The 22,769-nt window shown below is 37.5% G+C and overlaps 1 protein-coding gene across 1 annotated transcript in view; it reads right to left on the bottom strand.

Moving 5' to 3' along the window:
* Window positions 1-259: 259 nt before the first annotated feature.
* EHHADH (enoyl-CoA hydratase and 3-hydroxyacyl CoA dehydrogenase) overlaps window positions 260-22,769 on the bottom strand; it is a 41,807-nt gene continuing 19,297 nt past the window's right edge. Inside the window, exons 5-7 of the mRNA XM_010959185.3 lie at window positions 21,047-21,151; window positions 10,052-10,393; window positions 260-3,118 (exon numbers count right to left, since the gene is read on the bottom strand). Of these exons, the coding sequence (XP_010957487.2) occupies window positions 1,857-3,118; window positions 10,052-10,393; window positions 21,047-21,151 (1,709 nt within the window). The 3' untranslated portion in view covers window positions 260-1,856. The remainder of the gene's footprint in view (window positions 3,119-10,051; window positions 10,394-21,046; window positions 21,152-22,769) is intronic.

Here is a 22,769-nt window from a genome sequence, read left to right as displayed (position 1 = left end):
ATTTATTTCAAGGACCAATTTATGTGAAATCCAGCAATACGTGTCATAAAAATTATCCTAAACTGAACTACAATTCAAGGCACACCCCAGAAAGTTTTTTTGGTTTTGTTTTGTTTGTTTTTTACAATGGAAAACTTACACTATATTCATTCAAGATTTCTCTATCAGAACTTTTGATAGTTTTGTTTGGGTTCAACTAGTCAAAATGTTATGAAAACAGTTCATTTACATCACCCTGAAGGATAACAACCTGAGCCCATTTGTTTACTTATTTATTAACTTTATTGAGATATGTTTCACATACCATAGAGTTCCCCCACATACAACTCAATGGTTTTTAGTAGGTTCACAATGTTATACAACCATCACCACAATAATTTCATAATATTTTCATCAACCCAAAAGGAAACCCTGTATTCATTAGCAGTCATTCCCCATTCCCCACTCTGCAGTCATTTCAACCTTAAGCAACCTGTAATCTGCTTTCTGGCTCTATAGATTTGCCCATTTTTTTCACTCAGCATAGTATTTTCAAGGTTCATCATGTTTAGTATGTAGCAGTACTTCATTTCTGTTTATGGCCAAATAATACTCTATTGTATGGCTACTCCACATCTTACTTATCCATTCATCAGGTGATGGGCATTTTGGTTGTTTCTAATTTGAGGCTATTATGTAATTCTGCTATAAACATTTGTGTATAGGTTTTTGTGTTGACCAGTCCCTCAACTTTTAACCATACAAGGCAAAAGTAAAAAGAGAAGAAATCTTATAACAGAATTATACAAAATTTGTTTTGTCATCATTTTGGATTTGTCAAGATTCAACCATCTTCATACCTAACATCACAAAGGCTTATCGTGACAGGGGAACTAGCATCGTTACTCTATCACAGAATCGGAGGACGTTTGATTCCTGAGATCTCTTCTTACACTAAGTTAACAATTTACCACTTTCCATACTTATCCTTGAATAGAAGTGTAAAGAAAGATCAGGTTGTGGACATCCAGTGGTCTTGAAATTATCTTCAGACATTACTGAGTCCCTTGCAAGCAGCAAGAACAACTGTGCACATAGGCCTTGGATAGAAGCAATATATTGAGCACGACTTGACAAGCTACTCTGAGTTCCCCATTCTAGTATGAAGTATGTGGTTTCCTCACCAACTCTCAACTGTGTTTTGCATAAACTTTAACACTGTTCTGCCTTGGATACCCTGCCTCTGCCTCTCCTTGGGCAGCTTTCAAAGCTCACTCATAGACACCCTCACTGCTGACTCTACCCTGTCAACCATCTCCACGCCACCCGAGACTACGATCTGAACTTTAGCAAAAGCTTCCTTGCTGGATGAATACCCCTTTGGATTCTAGGTCTGTCAAGTGCTGTGCAAGATGCTTGGGGGTGCACAATGAATATCTGATGAGTGAAGGAACCATCAGATTTCCTATCAGTACTTCATATGTAAAGTTCAAAAAGGGCTCAAAATGAATTTAGGATTTAGCTGCATTTATCAGTTAATAATTGATGACATATTTCTCCACAGAACTTGGGAACCTCAACTTATTCCTGAGGCTCTCTCCTTAGCTATTATGGTATTAACCCAAGTTTATTCACTGTGATTGAAATAATTTATCTGATAACAACAGATTCCAAGGCAGAGGAAGGACATTCCTAGACATGTGAGCCATTAGGATCATCACCAGATGGAAGACCCAAAGAGGAGGATTATCCAACCAATTATTTCTTTTGCTTTGAATTTCAGAGAAATCTTACTTAAGATCTTTGGATTTAATTTCAGTGAAATTCAGTTAGCATTATCTGATGCCAGCATGTGAGGCATAACCTGACAGGCTGGATCACAATTTATTGCTAGGGGGTCCTGCCAAGCTTTGCCACTCTTTCAGAGGAGGGTTTCCCAGGGAAGCCATTTTTTTCAGATAGTCACAAGGCTCCAGTTGGGGAATATCAGGATTCTGCATGTGATATTTCTGCAACTTCTCTAGCACTGTGGGCAGCCCAACTGTGGAGGCATAGAACATGGGCCCACCCTTATGCCTTGGCCATCCATACCCATGTAAGTAGATAACATCAATGTGCTCTGGGGCAGCTGCTATGCCATCTCCCAAGATGCGGAATGCTTCATTGATGAGTGAATATAAGCAGCGCTCAAGGATCTCAACCTGGCTAATGATACGCTCTTCAATGTGATAGGTTTCTCTGTACTGTGTCAGAAATTTGGAAAGCCAGGGATCTGGTTTGTGAATCCTACCCAATGGCTTATCATAAAGGTACCAACCCTTACCTGTCTTCTGGCCAAATCGTCCTGCTTCACAGAGCATATCAGGAATTGGGCAATATCTCCCATTGTCTCGGTTTCGGGCAGGAGTTCCTGGAGGCAACATCGGTCCAGTAAGACCTTGCCCTTTCCGAGATTTCCAACCTATATCCAACCCAGCAAGATCGGACACTCTAAAAGGTCCCATTTTGAAACCAAATTCTTCCAGCACCTGATCTATCTCCTCTGGCTTACTGCCTTCTTCTAATAAGAAATATGTCTGGTTGTAATAAGACTTCAACATTCGATTCCCAACAAACCCAAAACAGTTGCCTACAACTACTCCGATTTTTTTAATCTTTTTTGATAAATTCATAACTGTGGCAATAGTAGTGGGGGAAGAGTATCGGCCGGGAATAACCTCTAACAACTTCATGACATGAGCTGGGGAGAAGAAGTGGGTGCCAATGACCAAGTGAGGTCGATCAGTGGAAGAAGCAATCTCATCAATGTCTAGGGCTGAAGTATTGGTGCACAAAAATGCTTCTGGCTTGCACACGGCTGATAGTTCAGCAAAGACCTGTTTCTTCAGGTTCATTTCCTCAAATACTGCTTCAATGACTAAATCTACACCACTAAGCTCTTTCATAGATGTAGTTAACCTGGGTTTTGTTCCTGACCAAGGGTGGCCACTCTGTTGCATTTTGGATGCTTCCTTTTCCAAGATGGAGGTGATTATGTTGTTCGCAGCTTCTAGCTGCTTCTTGTCTGATTCTACGGCAATCACTGGGATTTGGGCCCTTGCCAGAGAAACAACGATGCCTCGGCCCATTGTTCCCAAGCCTGCAGATAAGAGTGAAGGAGAAAAAGAATGTTTCAATGGTATTGGGAACTGGGAAATTACTCAGTTAATGGAAGGCTTCTGTGGAAATGTGGCTTTCAAAGATATCAATACAAATGGCTGAACACTAATTAAGGCTAGGCATTGTAGTAAGTGCTCCAAAGGGTATAATAATGAGCAGGTTTCACACACACACACACACACACACACACACACACACACACACACTATTAGAACTAATAAACAAGTTCAGCAAGGTTGAAGGATACAAGATCAATAGATAAAAATCAACTGTATTTCTATATACTAGCAATGAATAATCTGAATATGAAATTAAGAAAATTCCACTTATAATAGCATTAAAAATAATACTTCAGAATAAATTTAAGGAAGAATGGTAAGACCTATACACTAAAAACCAAAAAAAAAACAACAACAACAACAACAAAAAACAACTGTTGAAAGAAATTAAGGAACATCTAAATAAATGGAAAGACATTCCATGCATGGATCATAGGACTTAATATTGTTAAGATGGCAACACTACCCAAATTGATCTTCAGATCCAGTGCAATCACTATCAAAGATCTGTTTTTTTGCAGAAATTAACAAGCTGATCCTAAAAGTCGTGTAAAAATACAAGAAATCTAGAATAACCAAAACAATATAGAAAAGGAAGAATAAGGTTAGAGAACTCGCTCTTCCCAATTTCAAAACTTTTGACAAAGATAACAGTATTCAATACCATGTGATGCTGGCATAGGTCCAAGAGATAGAATTGAGAGTCCTGAAGTAAACTCATACATTTATGAAAAATCAATTTTTGATAAAGATGCAAATATAATTCAATGGGGAAAGAACAGTCTTTTTCAAAAAATGGTGCTGGGACAACTGGATATTCACATGTTGTACTTTTACCTCACACCATATACAAAAATTAACTTAAAATGTATCAAAGACTGGGGTAAGAGCTAAAACTACAAAACTCCTATGAGTAAATCTTCATGACCCTGGGTTAGGCAATGGATTTTTAGAAATGACACCAGAGCATAAAAAAAATAGAAAACATAGATAAATTGGACATTATCAAAATTTAAAAAAAAAAATTATGCTTCAAAGGACATAATGAAGAAAGTGAAAAAAACCCACAGTATGGGAGAAAATATTTGCAAATCATATATCTGATAAGGTACTTGTATCAGAATATATAAAGAACTCTTAAACTCAACAATAAAAAGACAGCTCAATTTAAAATTAGGCAGAGGATCTGATAAACACTGCTCCAAAGAAGATATACAAATGGCCAATAAGCATATGAAGAGATGCCTAACATCATTAGTCATTATGGAAATGCAGACTGAAATCACAATGAGCTATCACTTCACACCCACTAGGATAGCTATAATTAATAAGACAAACAATAACAAGTTCTGGTGAGGATGTGGAGAAATTGGTACCCTGATTCATTGCTGGCAAATTGTAAAATGGTGCTGGTGCTGTAGAAAATGAGTTGGAAGTCCCTCGAAATGTTAAACATGGAGTTACCATATGATCCATCAATTCCACTCCTGGGTATGTAGGTAGATAGGTAGGTGTATATATAACCTAAGAGAAATGAAGACATATCTCCACACAAAACTTGTACAGAAGTGTTCATAGCAGCATTATTCAAAGTAGCCAAAAAGTGGAAGCAAGCCAAATAGCCAACAACATGGAGAACCAAAAGGTGGTACATCCCTACAGTAGAATATTATTCAGCCATAAAAAGAGATGATACCTCCTACAACATGGATGAGCCTTTGCTAAGTTAAAGAAGTTGGACATAAAAGGTTACATGTTATGTGATTCCATTTATATGAAAGGACTGGAATAGGAAAATCCACAGGGACAGAAAATAGATTTGTGGTTACCAGGAGCTGGGAGGAAGAGCAATGAGGAATGACTGATAATGGACACAGGTTTGTTTTTAGAGTGATGAAAATGTTCTAAAACTGACTGTGGCAATGGTTGCACAACTTTATGATCTAGAAACCACTGAAGTGTACTGTTTTGCTTTTTTTCGTTGACAATGTTACTATGTATTTTAAAAATGTTTTAATAGTGGTAAAATTCATAAACATAAATTTACCACCATAATCATTTTTAAGTGCACAGTTCAGTGGTATTAAATACATTCACAAAGTTGTGCTACCAGAACCACCATCCATCTCCAGAACTCTTTTCAACTTGCAAAACTGAAACTTTGTACCCTTTCAATAACACCCCATTCCTCCATCCCCACAGCCCCCAGCAAACCATTCTACTTTCTGCCTCTATGATTTTGACTACTCTAGGTACCTAGTGTAAGTGGAATCATATAGTATTTGTTCTTTTGTGACTAGTTTATTTCACTTGGCAGAACATCCTCCAGGTTTATCCATGTTGTAGCATGTGTCAGAATTTCCTACCTTTTTAAGCCTGAATAATATCCCTTTGAATATACATATGTTCCACATTTTGTTTATCCATTCATCTGTCAATGGACATTTGTGTTGCTTCCACCATTATTCCACTATTGTGAATAATGCTGCTATGGATATGACTACAAATATTTGTTGGAGTCCCTGCCTTCAATTATTTTGGATATACACCTAGAAGTGGAATTGCTGAATCATAATATGTAATTCTACTTTTAATTTTTGGAGGAATTACCATACTGTTCTTCATAGCAGCTGCAGTATTTTATGTTGAATTGTGCTCTTTAAGTGGGTGAATTTTATGACATGGGTTTCATCTCAATGAAACTGCCATTCACAAACGTGAATAGTACCAACCCTCACGAAGGTTATAATCTAGAGGTGTGAGGAAGAAAAGTTCACAAATATCCACCTTACAAGGTAAACTAAATGATGAGAGAAGTTCAAATTTCTTTGGTGACTCGAAGGAAAGATTATTTTTGGCTGGCTGAATCAAGAAAAGCTTCAAGATAAAGATTATTTCAAGACATATTTGAATATTGAAATAGGTGAAATTGGAGAAGTTGAACCACCCAGGCAGGGGAAGGGAAAAGAAAAGTGAGTAATAGTTTAAGCAAAGGCAAGAAGAATGGAAAATGTAGACAAATTACTCGATGGCAAAACGTTGTTGTTTCTTCCCCATACCATTTCATTTTACTCCTGGCACATAGAAGCCTGTACTTTCCAGACCCATTGTATCCTGGTAGGGCCTATAACTAATTCTGATCAATGAAATGGGGGAAGAAGGGAGGTGTGGGATTACGATTGGCCCCTGAAATCTCCCACAAGATCCTTCATTACCACCTGTATACAGAGGGTGCAGAGAACAAACAACTCTGAGGCCTTGGAGGAGACCCTAGAGCAGGTGTTGGCGAACTGTAGCCTGCAGGTCGAATCCAGTTTTGTGAAAGCCATGTATACATTACTCTTGTATACTTGACACTGACAAGCTTTGGGGATTGTTTTTTAATTGAAGTATAGTTGATTTACAATATTATATTAGTTTTAGGTGTACAACATAGTGATTCAGAATGTTTTTAGATTATACTCCACTTAAAGTTATTATAAAATGTTGGCTACATTCCCTGTGCTGTGCAGTATTTCCTTGTAGTTTATTCATTTTATACATAGTAGTTTGTATGTCTTAGTCCCCAGTGGGGATTAGTTTTGAATATAGAATGTTATCAGTCATCAGAACTCATCCATTTAGTTTCTCTGGAATATATTTAATTTTTAACTTGTATTAGATTATGTAATATAATATAATAAATGTATTAAATTATTTAAAACATTTAGTTTTCCAAATTTACTAAGCATCTGAGTTTTACTCAGTAACAAAAATGCTGAATAGCTCTCACTGCTGTAGCAAAATTTAGCCTGGGTAAATAGGAGGTCGAGTGGGGGGTTCAAAATCCCGGCCTCCTAGCTTTCAGTCCCAAGCTTCATATAAAACTTCTAACATGTAGAGATTACAATCTCACAGGGACAATCAGGACTAATGGGAAGTTACGTGGAAGTGCTTTGTAAAGTGTAATGTGATGTAGGTGATATCTCAGAACTGAAAACAGCAGGGAAGGAAAGTCCCCTGGTGAAGGTGGAGTCTGGCCCCTAGCACTCACCTCGCAGAGCAGGACTCTGTAGGACCTCTGGGGCCCCAAACAACTCGTAATCCAAACCACAAAGTGGCCCAGATTAATGCTTTTTAGAAATGTCTTAGCTCTAATTTTAGATCTTCTTTAGTTCTATAAACTGATACTTTTCATTTAATCACTGAAACAAAATATACATGAAAACACAGTATCTATTCCTTTCAAAAAGTTCTTAGCTACTAACTTCTCACAATCTTGTGGTCTCAAAGTTCTCAAGAACAAAGGGCTGAAAGACCAAGCTTTGCACTATTAGTGATTATGTTTTCAAAGGTATATACTGTATTTATACTGAATTTAGTTTCCTAATTTTTCCTCACTAAACACATACAGACAGGGTCAAGGAGTCCTGCTCCTGTACCAAATGACTGCCTTTAAGTACCATGGAATTCAGTCTGGTCAAGAATCTCCTTCTTCTTGACCTCAGAGAAGTTAAAAAAGAATAAGGGATGCCTTAACTACTGATCCTGCAGTGTTTGGTCAACTGCAGTCCTCTCCCCTTCTGACGGCCCTGAGAGCACTCCAGGTGGGAGAGCCTGGATGTGCAGTGGTGCCGCCCTGATCTGAGAAGCCTGGGTGTGGGCTCATGGAAGTGCCAAGTTGGCTCAGCAGGGTTGGGGTTTTTCCAGGGGACTTAATGAAAAACAATGAATCACGGAATTTGAAGACACTGGCAAGAGAGTGACTGATGTGATGACTCTGGAAATGAAAACTGAATAAAGAAGAAAGTAAAGATAAGAGGAGCCAGTCAAGTAATGGATGTAGTCAGAATAGCTGAGAAAGGGACATGGAAAGATACAAGGTTGTGGTGGAAAAGTGAGATTTCACGTTTCAGAGGTGGAGAAATGTTCAGGGTAAAGACAAGACCGATGGTGAAGCCATAAGTGTGGGTCATGGAAGTGAACTGAGGTGAAGGTCACTGGATCTGAGGAGGCAAAGAAACCCAGAAGCAACAGGGCTGGATGAATTATCTACACAGATGATGAAGACAGTCAGGATGGCAGTAAGATTTGGGCCGAAGTGGATAACTGTGAGCTAGGTACTAAAAAGAGGGCAGATAAGGGGGTGCACTGACAGTAATGAGGAAGGATAAAGTGGTAACAGCAGATGGCAGGAGCACAGAGGGAAGTGTCCTGAAAGGAATAATGGTCTGAGAGGGGAGTTGGGAAGTGACACTGAGGTCCATGGAGGGTAGAAGCAACAGCGTTCTCTTGAGAGGGCTGCAGGAGAAGCCGGTGCACATGGTAAGCCAGGTTTCAGGCAGGAGACAGAGGAGGGAGCATCAGTGAAACACATGAGGCTGTAGGCGAGTTCCAGAGGACACAGGGTGCCACAGGGGCCTGCTTCACAAAGATGAAGTGCAGAGCAGTGCGGGAATAAACATGAAGAAGGGGGAAAGGACCAAACTTTCTCATTTTATTTTTATCCACATTGTCTTCTACATAGTTTAAATGCTTTTCAAACATTTTCCAGAACAATGCTGTGTATACTTAAAAAAAAAGCAGACCTCAAACTTTTAAACATTCCATACCAGATACAAACCTGACGTCTTTAAAATTGTTGACAAACAAAATACTAATAAACTTGAAACTTTTACTATTATTTTGCATTAATTATTCTTGGCTTCAAGGAATATAGGGAAGAAGAAACAGGTAAGTACACAACTAGAAACAAATATTGTTGCTGAAAGAACATAAAAAGGGAACATTCTTGGTTCTTTGTCACACTATTTATCTATGTTCTTTAAAAAGTCACAAGTGAACAGAGTCAGTGTCAGAAGGAGCACAGTGCATTTGTATTAAAGACACAATATTTGGTTAGGGGTGTGGGTATAGCTCAGTGGTAGAGAGTGTGCTTAGCATGTATGAAGTCCCGGGTATAATCCCCAGTACCTCAATTTAAAAAAAAATGAGATGACTTCATACAACTCCCTGAAAATAAAATTTAAAAAACCTAGATGAAATAAACAATTTTAAAAAAGGAATGCATTTTAAAAAAAGACACAGTATTTTTTTACCCAAACTTGACTGAGACGACAGACCAAGAAAGTGTAGAAAGGGCTTTTTCCCTCCAAGTAGGGTGGGTGCTAGAATGCTGGGTGAGGGTTAAGAAGGTCGATGCCTTTAGTAACCTATAGACCTCCTCCCCTAGGTGACTGTACACAAGCTGATACATATAACATTTTGCTTACCATTCATGGGGTTCAGAATCCACCCAACACTATTCTTGGGCCAAGACTAAGAGAAAGTGAAGTTTAGGAAACTGGCCCAAAGAATGTAATCAGAGAGCTAGCTTCTGAGGGAAGAAGACCTTTTGTTTAGGGAAATTTCAGGAGGACAGAGTAGGGAAGCCACTATTTCAGGGTTCTGATGAATCTGAGGATAATTGTTTTGAACCAGGAGAAGTGAATGGATCCAAAGACTAGAAGGACAGAGCCTTCATTCCAAATCTGTATCTGTAGAAGTGACGAGCCATACCTTGAAATGTGGCACAAATAATCAGTATTGGGAAACCCAGGAGTGAGAGATGGGGAAGAGGTAGAAATGAGTTAAAAATGCCAAGTCTGGTATCAGACTGACCTAGCATCAGACTACTGGGGTTTAGCTCACTGTTGAGAAGGTTAGTGTCTCTATGCCTCACATGTAAAATAAAGACAGTTCATGAGCTGGGGTGAAAATTAAGTTAGCTAAAACAAGAAATATGTTTAGCAAAAAGTGTGGCAACTGGTGGCCCTAAACAAATGGTAGCACCATATATGTGCAGATCTGGGGGAAGACATTACACACATTCTTACCGAGAACACCAACAGAAGAGATGGGCTGTGCCGATGCTGTTTTCCAGGATGCTCCGGAGGGAGTGGACCACTTACTTGCCTTTCTCTCAGCAAAGAAAGCATATTGCAGGGCTCTAGCCTGCCCTGATGACTGAACGTACATGTACAGATCCTCCACCTTCTTGACGCCCATTTCATAGGGATATTGGACGGCAGCCTGAACCGCACGGACAGAAGTCTCCTGAGAAATGCACCCAGGGTGCTGTTTCCGCATCCTCAAAATGGTTTCACTGAAAATGGCATCCATGTTTGGCAAGTTCGGAATCAGCCTGTTGCAGAGTCTACGGGATTCTAGAGATTGATCTGCAAGAAATATGAAAGAAAATCAGATCTTTGGAAATGTTACCTGTACCAAAGGAATATGTGTACATAATGATAACAATAACCTGTTGAAATTCAAAATACAAAATTAAATACTGTTTATCAAGGTATTTAATGTAACACTGATATCAAAATCTCTGACATCTTTGCAACTTAGTCCCAAAAGATAGAATTTAAGAGATTCAAAGCAATTTCAAGTTACTTAATTGAGGCATAAAAATTGTATTTTCCTTTTACTCCAAAGCCAAGCCACTATTATGATAGACTGATTATATTAATCTGCCAGTGAGCTTAAGGAAAATAGTTCTGAGTTAATAATATTTTAGGTTCAAAATAATCTTAACTCCATTCTTAACAGTAATAAAAACTTAAAAATACCTAGAAAAGGAGACAGTGTAATACTGACACAAGAATAGACATACAAATCAATGGAAGAGAACTGAGAGTTCAGAAATAAATCTTTATATTTATGGCCAATTAATTTTCAACACAAGTGCCAAAACAATTTAATAAGAGAAAGAAGATTTTTTTTAAACATATGGTGCTGAGGACAGTTGGATATCCACATGAAAAACAAAACAAAACAAAGAAACTTAGATCCTTACCTAGCACCATATATAAAAATTAACTCAAAATGGATCATAAATCTAAATTGAAAAGCTAAAATTATAAAAATTTCTAGAAAAAAATAAGAAAAATCTTTATGATTTCTTTGGTTAGGCAAAGTATTCTTAGCACAATACATGAAAGACAAAAAGTTTTTAATTGGACTTCATCAAAACTAAAGATTTTGTACTTAAAAGAATACCATTAATAAAATGAAATGATGAATCATAGACTGGGAGAAAATATTTGTGTGGCAGGCAGAATAATGGCCTCCCCAAATATCTTCTTCCTGATCCCCAGAACCTATGAATATATTATCTTACGTGGCTAAGAGACTACAGATATGATTCAGGTTAAAGACCTTGAGATGTGTGGCTTGCTCTGTACTACCCAGGTCGGCCCAATCTAATTACGTGAATCCTTAAAACAGGAGAGCCTTTTCTGCGGTGAGAGAGATTTGATGAGGGAGAAGTCAGAGAGAGGTGCAACGTAGGAAAGACAGCACTCGTTGATGACAATGTGGCTTTGAAGATGGAGCAAGAGGGCCAAGAGCCAAGGAATGCAGTGACCTCTAGGCACTAGGAATGGCCCCCAGTTTACAACCAGCTTGGTCCTACAATACAGGTACTGAATTCTGCCAACCACCCAAGTGAGCAGTAAACGGATTCTTCCTTAGAGACTCCAGAAAGGAGTGCAGCTGCTGACACCTGGATTCTACTCCAGTGAATCCTCTACCAGGTTTCTGACCTATAGATTGATAAGATGGTACACTTATGTTATTTAAACTGCTAAGCTTGTGGTAATTTGTTATCAAAGCAATACAAAATGAACACAGAAAAGGGCTTCAAGATGGTGGAATAGAAGGACAAGGAGCTCACCCTCTCTCACAAATACATCAAAAATATACCTGCATGTGGAACAATTCTCACAGAATACCTACTGAACTCTGGCAGAAGATCTTGTACAAGTGGGACAACAAGAAAAATCATCACAAAACAGGGTAAACAACAAGGTCCTACTGTATAGCACAGGGAACTGTATCAATACCTTGTAATAGCCTATAATGAAAAGGAATATGAAAAGGAATATATATGTATATGTATATAAATGAATCACTATGCTGTACACTAGAAATTAACACATTATAAATCAACTATACATCAGTTAAAAAAAAGAGTATCAGAAAGGACTAGAACCAAGTGGGAAAACTAAATAAAATAAATATAATTTGTAGATCAAATATCTAATGAAGTATTTGTACCCAGTATATAAAGACCTCTTGCAACTCAAGAAGGCGAAAAATCCAATTTTAAAGTGGGCAAAAACTTTATGGAATGTTTCACCAAAGAGGATACATGAATGGCTAATATGCATATGAAAAAATTATGATGTTAAACATCATTAGTCATGAGGGAAATGCAAATTAAAATCACAATGAATGTGGTAGGTGGCTTCTAAGTAATGGGAGGTCATTTCTGAGATTAAATTACAGAAGGATTCTGGCTTCAGTCCTGCTCACCCTCTCTTGCTCTCTCACTTGCTTACTCTGACGAAAGCAAGCTGCCATGTGTGAGCTGTCCTTTGATAAAGCCCATGTGGCAAAGAACTGAAGGAGGGTTTCAGCCAATAGACAGTGAGGAACTGAGGCCCTCAGTTCAACAGACCAAAAGGAACTGAATCCCACTAACAGCTACTTGAGTGAGCTTGGAAGCAGACTCTCCCTAGTTAAGCCTATAGCATCCCCAGCAGTACCTTGAAGGTAGTCTTATATGAAGCCCTAATCAGAGGACCTAGCTAACCACACCCAGCTTCCTGACCTATAGAAACTGTAAGATGATAATTGTTTGATTTTAAGCAGCTAAATTTGGGGGGTAATTTGTTATGCAACTAAAGACAACTAACACAGACCCACTAGACTGACTATAATCAAAAAGACATAACACCAAATGTTGGTGATGATGTGGAGTAGCTGGGATCCTCATACAATGCTTGTAAGAATATAAAACAGTACATCCACTTTTAAAAAGTTTGGCAATTTCTTAAAAAGATAAACATAAACTTATCTTTCAACCCAACAGTTTCACTCCTAGGAATCTACTTGAGAGAAATGAAAACCTATATATGAATATTTATGACAGCATTATTCATAATAAATCAAAACTGGAAACAACCTGACTATCCATCAACTGATAAGTGGATAAAGTAAACTCAGCAATAAAAAGCATCAAACTACTGATACACTCTACAACATAGATGAACCTCAAAAATATTATGCAAACTGAAAGAAGCTAGATGCAAAAGATTACATATGGTGTAATGCCATTTATGGTAAATGGCCAGAAAAGGCAAATCTATAGAATCAGAAAGATCAATGTTTGCCTAGGGCTGGGGGTGGGAGTTGGGGAAGCTGCAAAAGGTCAGAGGGAACTTTTTGGGGTAGTGGACAAGTCCAAAAACTGATTTATGGGGATGGCTGCACAACTCTAAAAGGTAAATTATGCCTCATTAAGGATGTTAAAAAAAACATAGCAATGAATTTATCATGAATATGACCCAGGAATCCCACTCCTGGGCATATATCCAGAAGGAACCCTACTTCAAAATGACACCTGCACCCCAATGTTCATAGCAGCACTATTTACAATAGCCAAGACATGGAAACAGCCTAAATGTCCATCAACAGATGACTGGATAAAGAAGATGTGGTATATTTATACAACGGAATACTATTCAGCCATAAAAACCGACAAAATAACGCCATTTGCAGCAACATGGATGTTCCTGGAGAATGCCATCCTAAGTGAAGTAAGCCAGAAAGAGAAAGAAAAATACCATATGAGATTACTCATATGTGGAATTAAAAAAAAAAAGAACATAAATACAAAACAGAAACAGACTCATAGACATAGAATACAAACTTGTGGTTGCCAAGGGGGCAGGGGGTAGGAAGGGACAGACTGGGATTTCAAAATTTATAGATACTGACAGGCATATATAGAATAGATAAACAAGATTATACTGCATAGCACAGGGAAATATATACAAGATCTTCCGGTAGCTCACAGCGGAAAAAAAATGTGACAATGAATATATGTATGTTCATGTATAACTGAAAAATTGTGCTCTACACTGGAATTTGACACAACATTGTAAAATGACTATGACTCAATTAAAAAAAATCCTAAAAACAAACAAACAAACAAACAAAATAGAAAAGTAAAAGACTTTTAAGGTCTATATAACATTTTATTGAGGAATGTAAAATAGCACCTTAATAAAGAGTGACCCTATATCCCTGGATATAAATATTTAATAGCATAAAATAAATATTTTCCATATATTATATGTGAATTTCTAACCAGAATCCTTGTGGTCCTATATTTTAAAGTTTGTATATAAGAATGTTTAACAAATTACATGATCAAAACTATTTTCTAAAGTAGTATTCCAGAAATTAATTTCTAAAAAGTATGACCATTTCTTCAAAAATAAAGCACTATATCAAAAATGTTAACACCTAAGTTAATTAGAAAACCTACCAGAGCTTATAAAGCAGTTTCACTATAAAAAGATAGATGAATGTGAGCCTGTCTGGCATAGGGATGTTACTGTATATACACAAGAGATTAAGTAAGGCATGGATGTAACCATGTGCACACGGAAGAACTATATCTCTAAGGCACTGTATAATCTCAACTTTCTTTCTTTTAGCCTAGGAGGCAAGAATATTTCCTTAATGTTTGTTACTAAGTAGAATTGAAAAGAATGGATTTTTAAAATTAATGCTTTCCCATATGATGTGAGAATAGGATTCAGGAAAGGAGGCAAGACGGTGATGAGCAGCATGTGGTCCCTGTTCACCCCACTATTGTTGGAAAAACATGAATCTTATCCAACAGGCTACCAATTACTTGTTCAGTTATCCAATGAGTTATCCAATCCTCAATTTACAGGAAGGCAGACTCAGCAGAGAAGGATGGAGACCTTTCCAGGGTCTACAGCTGATTTAATTTCCTGGTGACCCAAAAGGAAGACAAGAGCACACAGTGGGGAGAAGAGGACAAGTGGGTGGGGGACCAAGTGGATGAGAAAGGGAGGCCGAGCTGTCAGTGTCATGGCATCAGACAACAGGTGGCTGGTGCAATCTATGCTGGGGACAGGGCATAGATGGGCTTGGGATAGCTTAGAGCTGGATCTCTGGCCTTGTGACACTACCACCATCCCCACCATGACGGGGGCTGATTCTCTATACCAATAGCGCTCATCAGAGTTATCTGAGAGTTTAAAAAGTTTGGATGTTCGTGCCACATTGTGGACTCAGTTAAGAATCTTTAGGGGTGGGGCCTGGGCATGACTACTTTTTAAAAAATTCAACAGTTGATCTTGAAGTATAGCCTTTGGGAGGTCCAAGAACACAGCATTATGTCAATCACTGTATCCAAGACAGCTGTAGCTTTTGGCAATTTTGCCCTGGGCAAGAGATTGAAAAGAGAAGAGAAAGAAAAAAAAAAAAGGAGGAAGAAAAAGAAAAGAAATAAAGCTTAATGGTGTGCAGTAATTTTAGCCAACTGTCATAACCCTAGTATTCTGGGGATACTCAGAACCTCTCAGACTGCAGATGGACATTTTGGGAGCCATGTATAGCACCAGTCCAGACCAGCCTAGGGCCAAGCTAAGCACATCCCCTGGAAAGTTTTTGATCAAGGCTTTGCCCTGATCAATTTCCTATCCTTTTTGTGCTGTGGCTGTAACTGAGGGATGCTATTATCTTACAACTTCATTTTATTACTACAAAATACATTCAGAATTTCCCCTTTGGGTCTACAGGTATGGTGTTTTCAACATCTATTTCTTATATACTTGGTAGTTTTAGAGTCTTGGTTTTAAAGTCACTCAGTTGTACCTACGTAACAAGAGAGGCAAGTGTGGGCAGGTCAGCACCAGCATTAGCTGCCCAGGAAAATTGGAAAAAGAACTAATTAATGATTCAAATATGCTCATAATTGAATTTTTTCCCTGACCCATTCACATAATTTTCTTAATCTTTTGAAGTTTTCTAAGGCAAAAGAATATTCAAGTTTTAATTAAAAAAATAAGTGAATCACATGTCCAAAGGAAGAAAAGCAGGTGATTATTTTCCCTCTTTCCTTTCTGGTAAACTGATACGAATAGATTTTCCCTGCCTAGGATAAAAAGAGACACAATGTGCAGTTTACAGAAATTGTTTCCTAAGACCTAAAGGACTCTTTCTTCTCTAACTCTGGTAAATGGTAAGCTCTGTCTGTTACAGACACTCTGCAAAGGACAGACAGAATAACTGCACTTTCCCAGGCTTGAGGGGGTCCCCAAAGAACCTGGGTATATGAAAAGGAAGGCCAATTTAGACATGTGCTTAGGCCTCCTAGGTAAGGCAGTGTCACTCTGTTCTTGTGAAACATGTTTATATAAATGTTCACAGAGAGTAAAAATAAATTACAAAGAGCAAAAGATAAAATGAAGAGAAAGACAGATGAAACCACTGAGATTTTTTTTTTAAGCCACAAAATCCAAATGAACAAACAGATCAAGGTCTTTGGGCAGAACAAGAGTTGCTAAAAATGGCTAACATAGCCCAGTGCAGTCACAGTAACAGGACCAGGGTTCATTATAGGGACAGAAACAGAGTACTGGGTTCCTGAGTTGAGGCTCCCAGTTGAACGTCCCCAGTGCCCATCTTTGACTAACAGAACACATTTTCAGCTTTATGCCAGAGTCATGCACGAGGGAACAAGGAGTTCTTCCTCAGTTTGGGAACAAGCAGGCTGCTGGCCAAATGCAAATAAATAGCATTTTACAGGACCCTCCCCTCCCCAGTTTAGCCAAAGCAATCTGGTTTGGCCAAGTAACTCTGAATTGCTCTGCTAAATCTATTGCACTGAGGTAGTCTGAAAAGCTTCATATAACAAGAGCATTAAGATGCATGAAGCTAATTAACTTCCACAGTCAACTCTCTAGGATGTGTGTTAGGTTTGCAGAGAAATTTGCAGCTATTTCCCAAATCACATTTTTAGATATATATATGTTAACCTCCTACAATCCCCTCCCACCCCTAACTGGCTCCAAAACTGCTGATTGCAACACTGACCATTGAAAATTTCCTTCCTTCTCAACTTTCCTATTGGATGTGGAAACTAAAGAATGTTCTTAATCTTTTCCAATTTTAAAGGCAATATTTCAGCAGTGGGGGGGTAGTGATGGAGGTGGGAATAGGCTGAATTAATGGACTATTTTTACAAATGAAAAAGATAACTCAAAAATTTTATATGTATTTTTTAAATTGAGATACAATTCACATACTATAAAAATCACCATTTTAAAGTTTGTAATTCAGTAGTTGTTGGTACAATCACGAAGTGTGCAACCATACATGTATGTTTTTTAACCATGCCTTTCATAACTGATTTAGTAATATCTTTAAGACTATAGGTAGTGTTCACATGCGAGCTATAAAAAGTCAAAACTAGGAAAAGTTATCTCCATTCCTACCCTTCCTTGTTCCCTGTACATCAGTGGTTCTCAAAGTGTGCTCCCCAGAATACAACATCAACACCACCTAGGAACTTGTTAGAATTGCAAATTGGGCCGCACCCCAGATGTACTGAATCAGAAACTAATGAATGGGGTCCCACTATCTGTTTCAACAGAGCTTTGCGAGGCAGAGTTAAGTTTGAGAATCATTCCTCTAGATCAAGATCATTGCACTAGCTTCACATAACTAGAGACTGGTAAATGAACATATATTTAATATAATATATCTTAATGATATAAAATATACTTTATATTATATTTATATATTGAATATTTATATAAATATTTATTACCTATTTATAAGTATCTATAATATTTATATATTATTTATTTATAATAAGTATCTATAACATTTATATGTTGTACATCTATTTATAATATTTATTATAATACGTATACATTTTTATAACAGATATTTGTGGAGCCTATTCAAATCAATTCATCAATTTTGTCCTGCCAAATAACATTCTAATATCTATATTTAAAAGCAAATAAAGAAAAAAAAAAAAGAAGAGAAAAGTGGAGGAACATAAAAAGAAAAGAAAAGCACAAGACCGCAAGTGAAAATGAAATGCAACATAAATAAACCTAGCTAAACTATGCATTCTGTAAGACAGTAAATGTAAATGTAGATAAGATTCCCTGAGCTAGTCCTTCATTGATCTGCCCTATTTCTCTACCTTGTGTCTCTAGCATTATCTATTGCAAAGCAGTACCAAGAAATCATAGGATTCCAAACAGTGGAACTCATTGAAAAAAAGAAAAAAAGAGAAAAAACCCCATAAAAGTCCCATAATTTTCCTTGGCATTCTAAGCCCTAAATACTAAAAGAGACAAAGTGGAGTTGCCCAAGTTGTAGCAAGAACAAAAACTGGAGTCCATAGATTCTTAGAACAGGGTATGAAACCAACTAATTTTGTTGAAACTTTTCCTTTTACTGATGAAGAAAATAAAGCCCCCCAAAGCTGACTTATTAAGGTTCATATAGCTATAGGTTGAAACTATAATCCAGGTCTCCTGACACCCAGTCCTAAACCTATTTCTCTACCAGACTGTACCCATTCCACACTGGCCAGGCATCCCTTTTTCCCTTGGGTAAATTTAATGACTCAGATATTAAGAAAAGATAAACATTTTTTTAATCAAAAATCTTCACTACCTACCACCCAAATACAACTACAGTTAAAAATTCTGTTATATTTCCTTGTAGTCTTTTTCCATATGTAAATATGCATATTTACACATACATATATGTGTGCAATTTCCTATCTGGTTGTTTTTCCTACTTAATATTGCATGTAAACATTTTTCCAAGTTTTTCGATTTTCTTTAAAAATGGAAGTTTTAATGGCTGAAAGGGGTTGCTTCATTGAGATCTATCATCTTTTACATACCTAATCCCTTAAAATTACATATTTGAGTTGTTTCCAACATTTTACAATGACAAATAAAGCTTCAGTGAGTATCACTGTATACAGATCTTTGAGTACTTCTGTGATTATTTCCCCTTGATAAATTCCTAAAAATAAAAATACTAAGTCAAAAGGTAGGAATAAGCCTCAGTACATGATTGCCCAGTTGCCCTCTAGACAGGATATACTACAAGCTGTTGAAAAGCTTATTTAAATTCAATCCCACATTATTTTTTCTATCTTTGCTAATTTGTTTGGCAAAAATTAGTGTCTTCCAAATCACAAACAGTTTTATATTAATCAAGTTTAAAGGTATTTAAGAATTATACCTCAAGCTGGAAAAAATCAAAACAATAGCAAAAATCACTTCAGAAATTGTGGGGGGAAACAACTTTTCATTTTTGTGTATTTTCTTTAATTTTTTGTCTGTATTCAAAATATCCTATGTAGTTATAATCATAGAATATACGTAAATTTGTATTTTGACATTTTTATACCACAGTTTTACATTTCTACAAAGTTTTCATGATTATAATTTAAAATAGTTATACATAATTATCCAAAGCCCAGAACCATTCCCCTGCTGTTAACAGGTGAAGTACCAAATTTTAAAGCCAATGATTCCTCCTCAAGATTTGGCTGCCACCAAGTGGACAAACTGTGTAATACTGCTGAAACTGAGTAAACCATTTATAAATTAAAAAATAATAATTTAATGCATACATTTTAAATTATAAACTGATTTTAAGAACTAAATAATTTTTAATAATTAAAACAGATCATTTTATAAGTGTACCAGACCATGGTCCTCATCTATCTCTTGAAATACTTAACTCAAATCTGAATCTCAGGAAATCAGTTAAAGATCTTCCTGTTGAAATCAGGCCCTTTACAAACTAAAATCATAGGTGTATATGATAGAAACCGTTCAGGGACCTCCAAATGCAAATAGCCTAGGCTGTAGGCCAAGTGACTTCTAACAAAGCAATAAGCCCTCCCAGGAGGCACAATGAAACCAGTGATGAAACCATGGTGAAGATTATCCAGAAAGCAGAGAAAGAGAGCAGGAAACTCGTTCCTATTTGGGTAAAGACTTGCTAACTCTCTTTAGACCCACCAGTATTTTCTCCCCGTAGTCCCTGGCCTCTCCACTTACTATTGCAATGAAACAGCAACTAGCTAGAGCCACAAAAAGAAAGATTATTTTAGGGAAGTGTTTGGTCCCTGCCAGGGTGGACAAAAGAATGACTTTTTCAAAAGAAACCTTTGAATGCCACTGAGCCATTACCTACCACCAACCGGGAGATGAACACTTGCTCTGCCTGTGACCCAACATTCCTTCCAATTATTTTTTTTCTGACACTCTTTAACCCTCTCCATCTTGCTGCCAACCTCCATAAATTGAAAAGAAACAGTTAAAAAAGAAAGAAAGAAAAACATGTAGGAATGCCACTCCCAAGAACTCTTAAAGGAATGTCATAACTCCATAAAGTGAAAAATCAGTGAGAGAAAACGTAGCTCTCTGAGACAGAACCACGGCTTTATTATGGTCAATTCTACAGCCTGTCTTCTGTCTGCTTAAATGTGTGTTTGCTTGGTTTTTCTTAAATTTTAATTATGTTTCTTAATAGAAAATACATTCATTCAATAAAAATTCAAAAGGTACGGAAGAATAAAGAGGGAAGTCTCCTTCTAACTCCTTCCGCTGGCTGACCAGCCCCATTCCCAGAGGCAACCATTAACCCTTTCTTGTGAATCCTTACTGAAGTATCTTATACACAGACAGTTACATATATACATTCTCCCTATACAGACATTAAATCCCACACTCCCTTTCTTGTTATACAAATGTTGAACCACTATATACAATGACGCTTTTTTCACTTAATACAACATACGGTGGCATTCATACCATGTCAATACATAGAGTTTCTCATTCATTTTAAAATTGTATTATATTCTATTTGGATGTACCATATTTAAGGAGTTCCTTATTAAAAGGGACATTTAACTTGTTTCCAGTCTTGTGCTAATTTTGTTATTATCTTACCTGAAACTCTCTGGGCCATTTTGATTGCTTCTTCAACTGGGTCTGAGTTCACAATTTTATCTAGAATACCCAGCTTCAGTGCTTCATTTGCTGAAATATGTCTTCCTAAAACAAAACAAAACAAATCAAAGAACAATGTGAGATTAAAACAAAAGCATCACTCTCTCACAGGAAAGCTCACCTGTCCTGGATATAAACATCTATTATTAAATAAATAAATAACACACTGACTATTATAGTGGAAACATTACTGCAGAGATAATCAGGTAACTTGGATTCAAGTTCTGGCTCTGCCTTGTACTATTTGTGTGACCATAAAGAATTGCACTAGGACTAGAATTTCTTTGTTAGTGAATGGAAATAATTGTGCTTACCTACTAAATTCTGAGTAGTAAGTGAAAATAATACATTTTCCTTATATTCTATAACTCTCTATAAAGTGCTTTATAAATCTCTATATAATGCATAAGGAAGGATTGATTTTTTGACAATAGTAGAGATAAAAATAATACAGGTAGTGACAGCAGAGCAGTACTATCCTTACACCAACAGACACCAGGGGTCGCCACTGATTACAGTCCTCAAACATAAATAACAGGTGGACAGACAAGGGGAAAGAATTATTGATTTAGTTGATATTACATGTTATAATCCAAATTTCACAGGAGAAATGGGGTAGACCTCTGCCATATTTTCACTACCCAGCATCTCAACCCCCCCTTAGTTCATGGAATTGCAAACATGTGAGCTTTGGAGCTAAAAAGGAAGCAGAGATGACCAGACAATTGTTCCTTCAGACATGGTACTAGGGTGTGGCCCATGACCCCGAGTTGGCAAATGGAGTTTTTAGCTGGAGTCAGTGACACTAAGCAAGAGCAACAGCTTAAATCTCACTTACTTCACAGGTGGTAACATCTAGTGTCTGGTGGTGGTGGTGGCACCAGCAGCCTCCAGTGTAGAAAGGAAGCTCTAGGGGGTTACAGAAGTTTGATAAGGATTTGCATTACTCCTGAGTTCTTCAACAGGTCTAAATATGTAATTTGATCTGCATATTCTGGGGTAGGAGATTAAGGGATATAATCATCCCTCACCACAGGGTCAGAAGGAAAGAGACAATGACACATTGCTTGCCTGCCTGCCAGCACCATCTTGGCTTCTGAAGAGCAGTCACCCAATCAGTCTTGCTAGCAACAATTCCACAGGCCTCGCTGTTCTTACACAGTGTTGGTGGATGCCACCTCTGAGACAAACTCTCCATTCCTGGTTCTTGTTAGTGCTTCAGGGAGCTACAAATGGGTTTTCTAGATCAGGTAGACAATGATTTTTGGCAGGGGTTACTCTGTAACAGCAGTATTTGTGCAGTTTTCTAGAAGTGCCTTTGAAAACAGGCTTCCAGATATCCTCCTGGGATAAGAAGGGCAGTGAGGAGTAGGTGAGTGGCTTCAAGGGTGAAGTCTCCTGTGTATAAAATCACCTGAGTGAGGGATGAGTGAATCAGACTTCCCAGTTAAGGGGTCCAAGAGGACACAGAGTGGAATGTAAAAACTTGGGTACTAAAAAGGATCTTTGGGGCAGCTGAGCAGGGGAAAGATGAGATGCCCACAAGATAGACTGAAAATTCCTTTAGCTGAAATGATTCCTTCTGACCTGGATTTCACAAAAGTTGGGAGTACCACTACTGTTCTTATGGAGTCAGAGATTCTGGGTACTTTTATTATGTTTC

Source organism: Camelus bactrianus, chromosome 1 (genome assembly GCF_048773025.1).
Source record: "Camelus bactrianus isolate YW-2024 breed Bactrian camel chromosome 1, ASM4877302v1, whole genome shotgun sequence".
Taxonomy (NCBI): domain Eukaryota; kingdom Metazoa; phylum Chordata; class Mammalia; order Artiodactyla; family Camelidae; genus Camelus; species Camelus bactrianus.
Note: the sequence above shows the minus strand (reverse complement) of the source record. Positions and strands in the feature narration are given on the sequence as shown.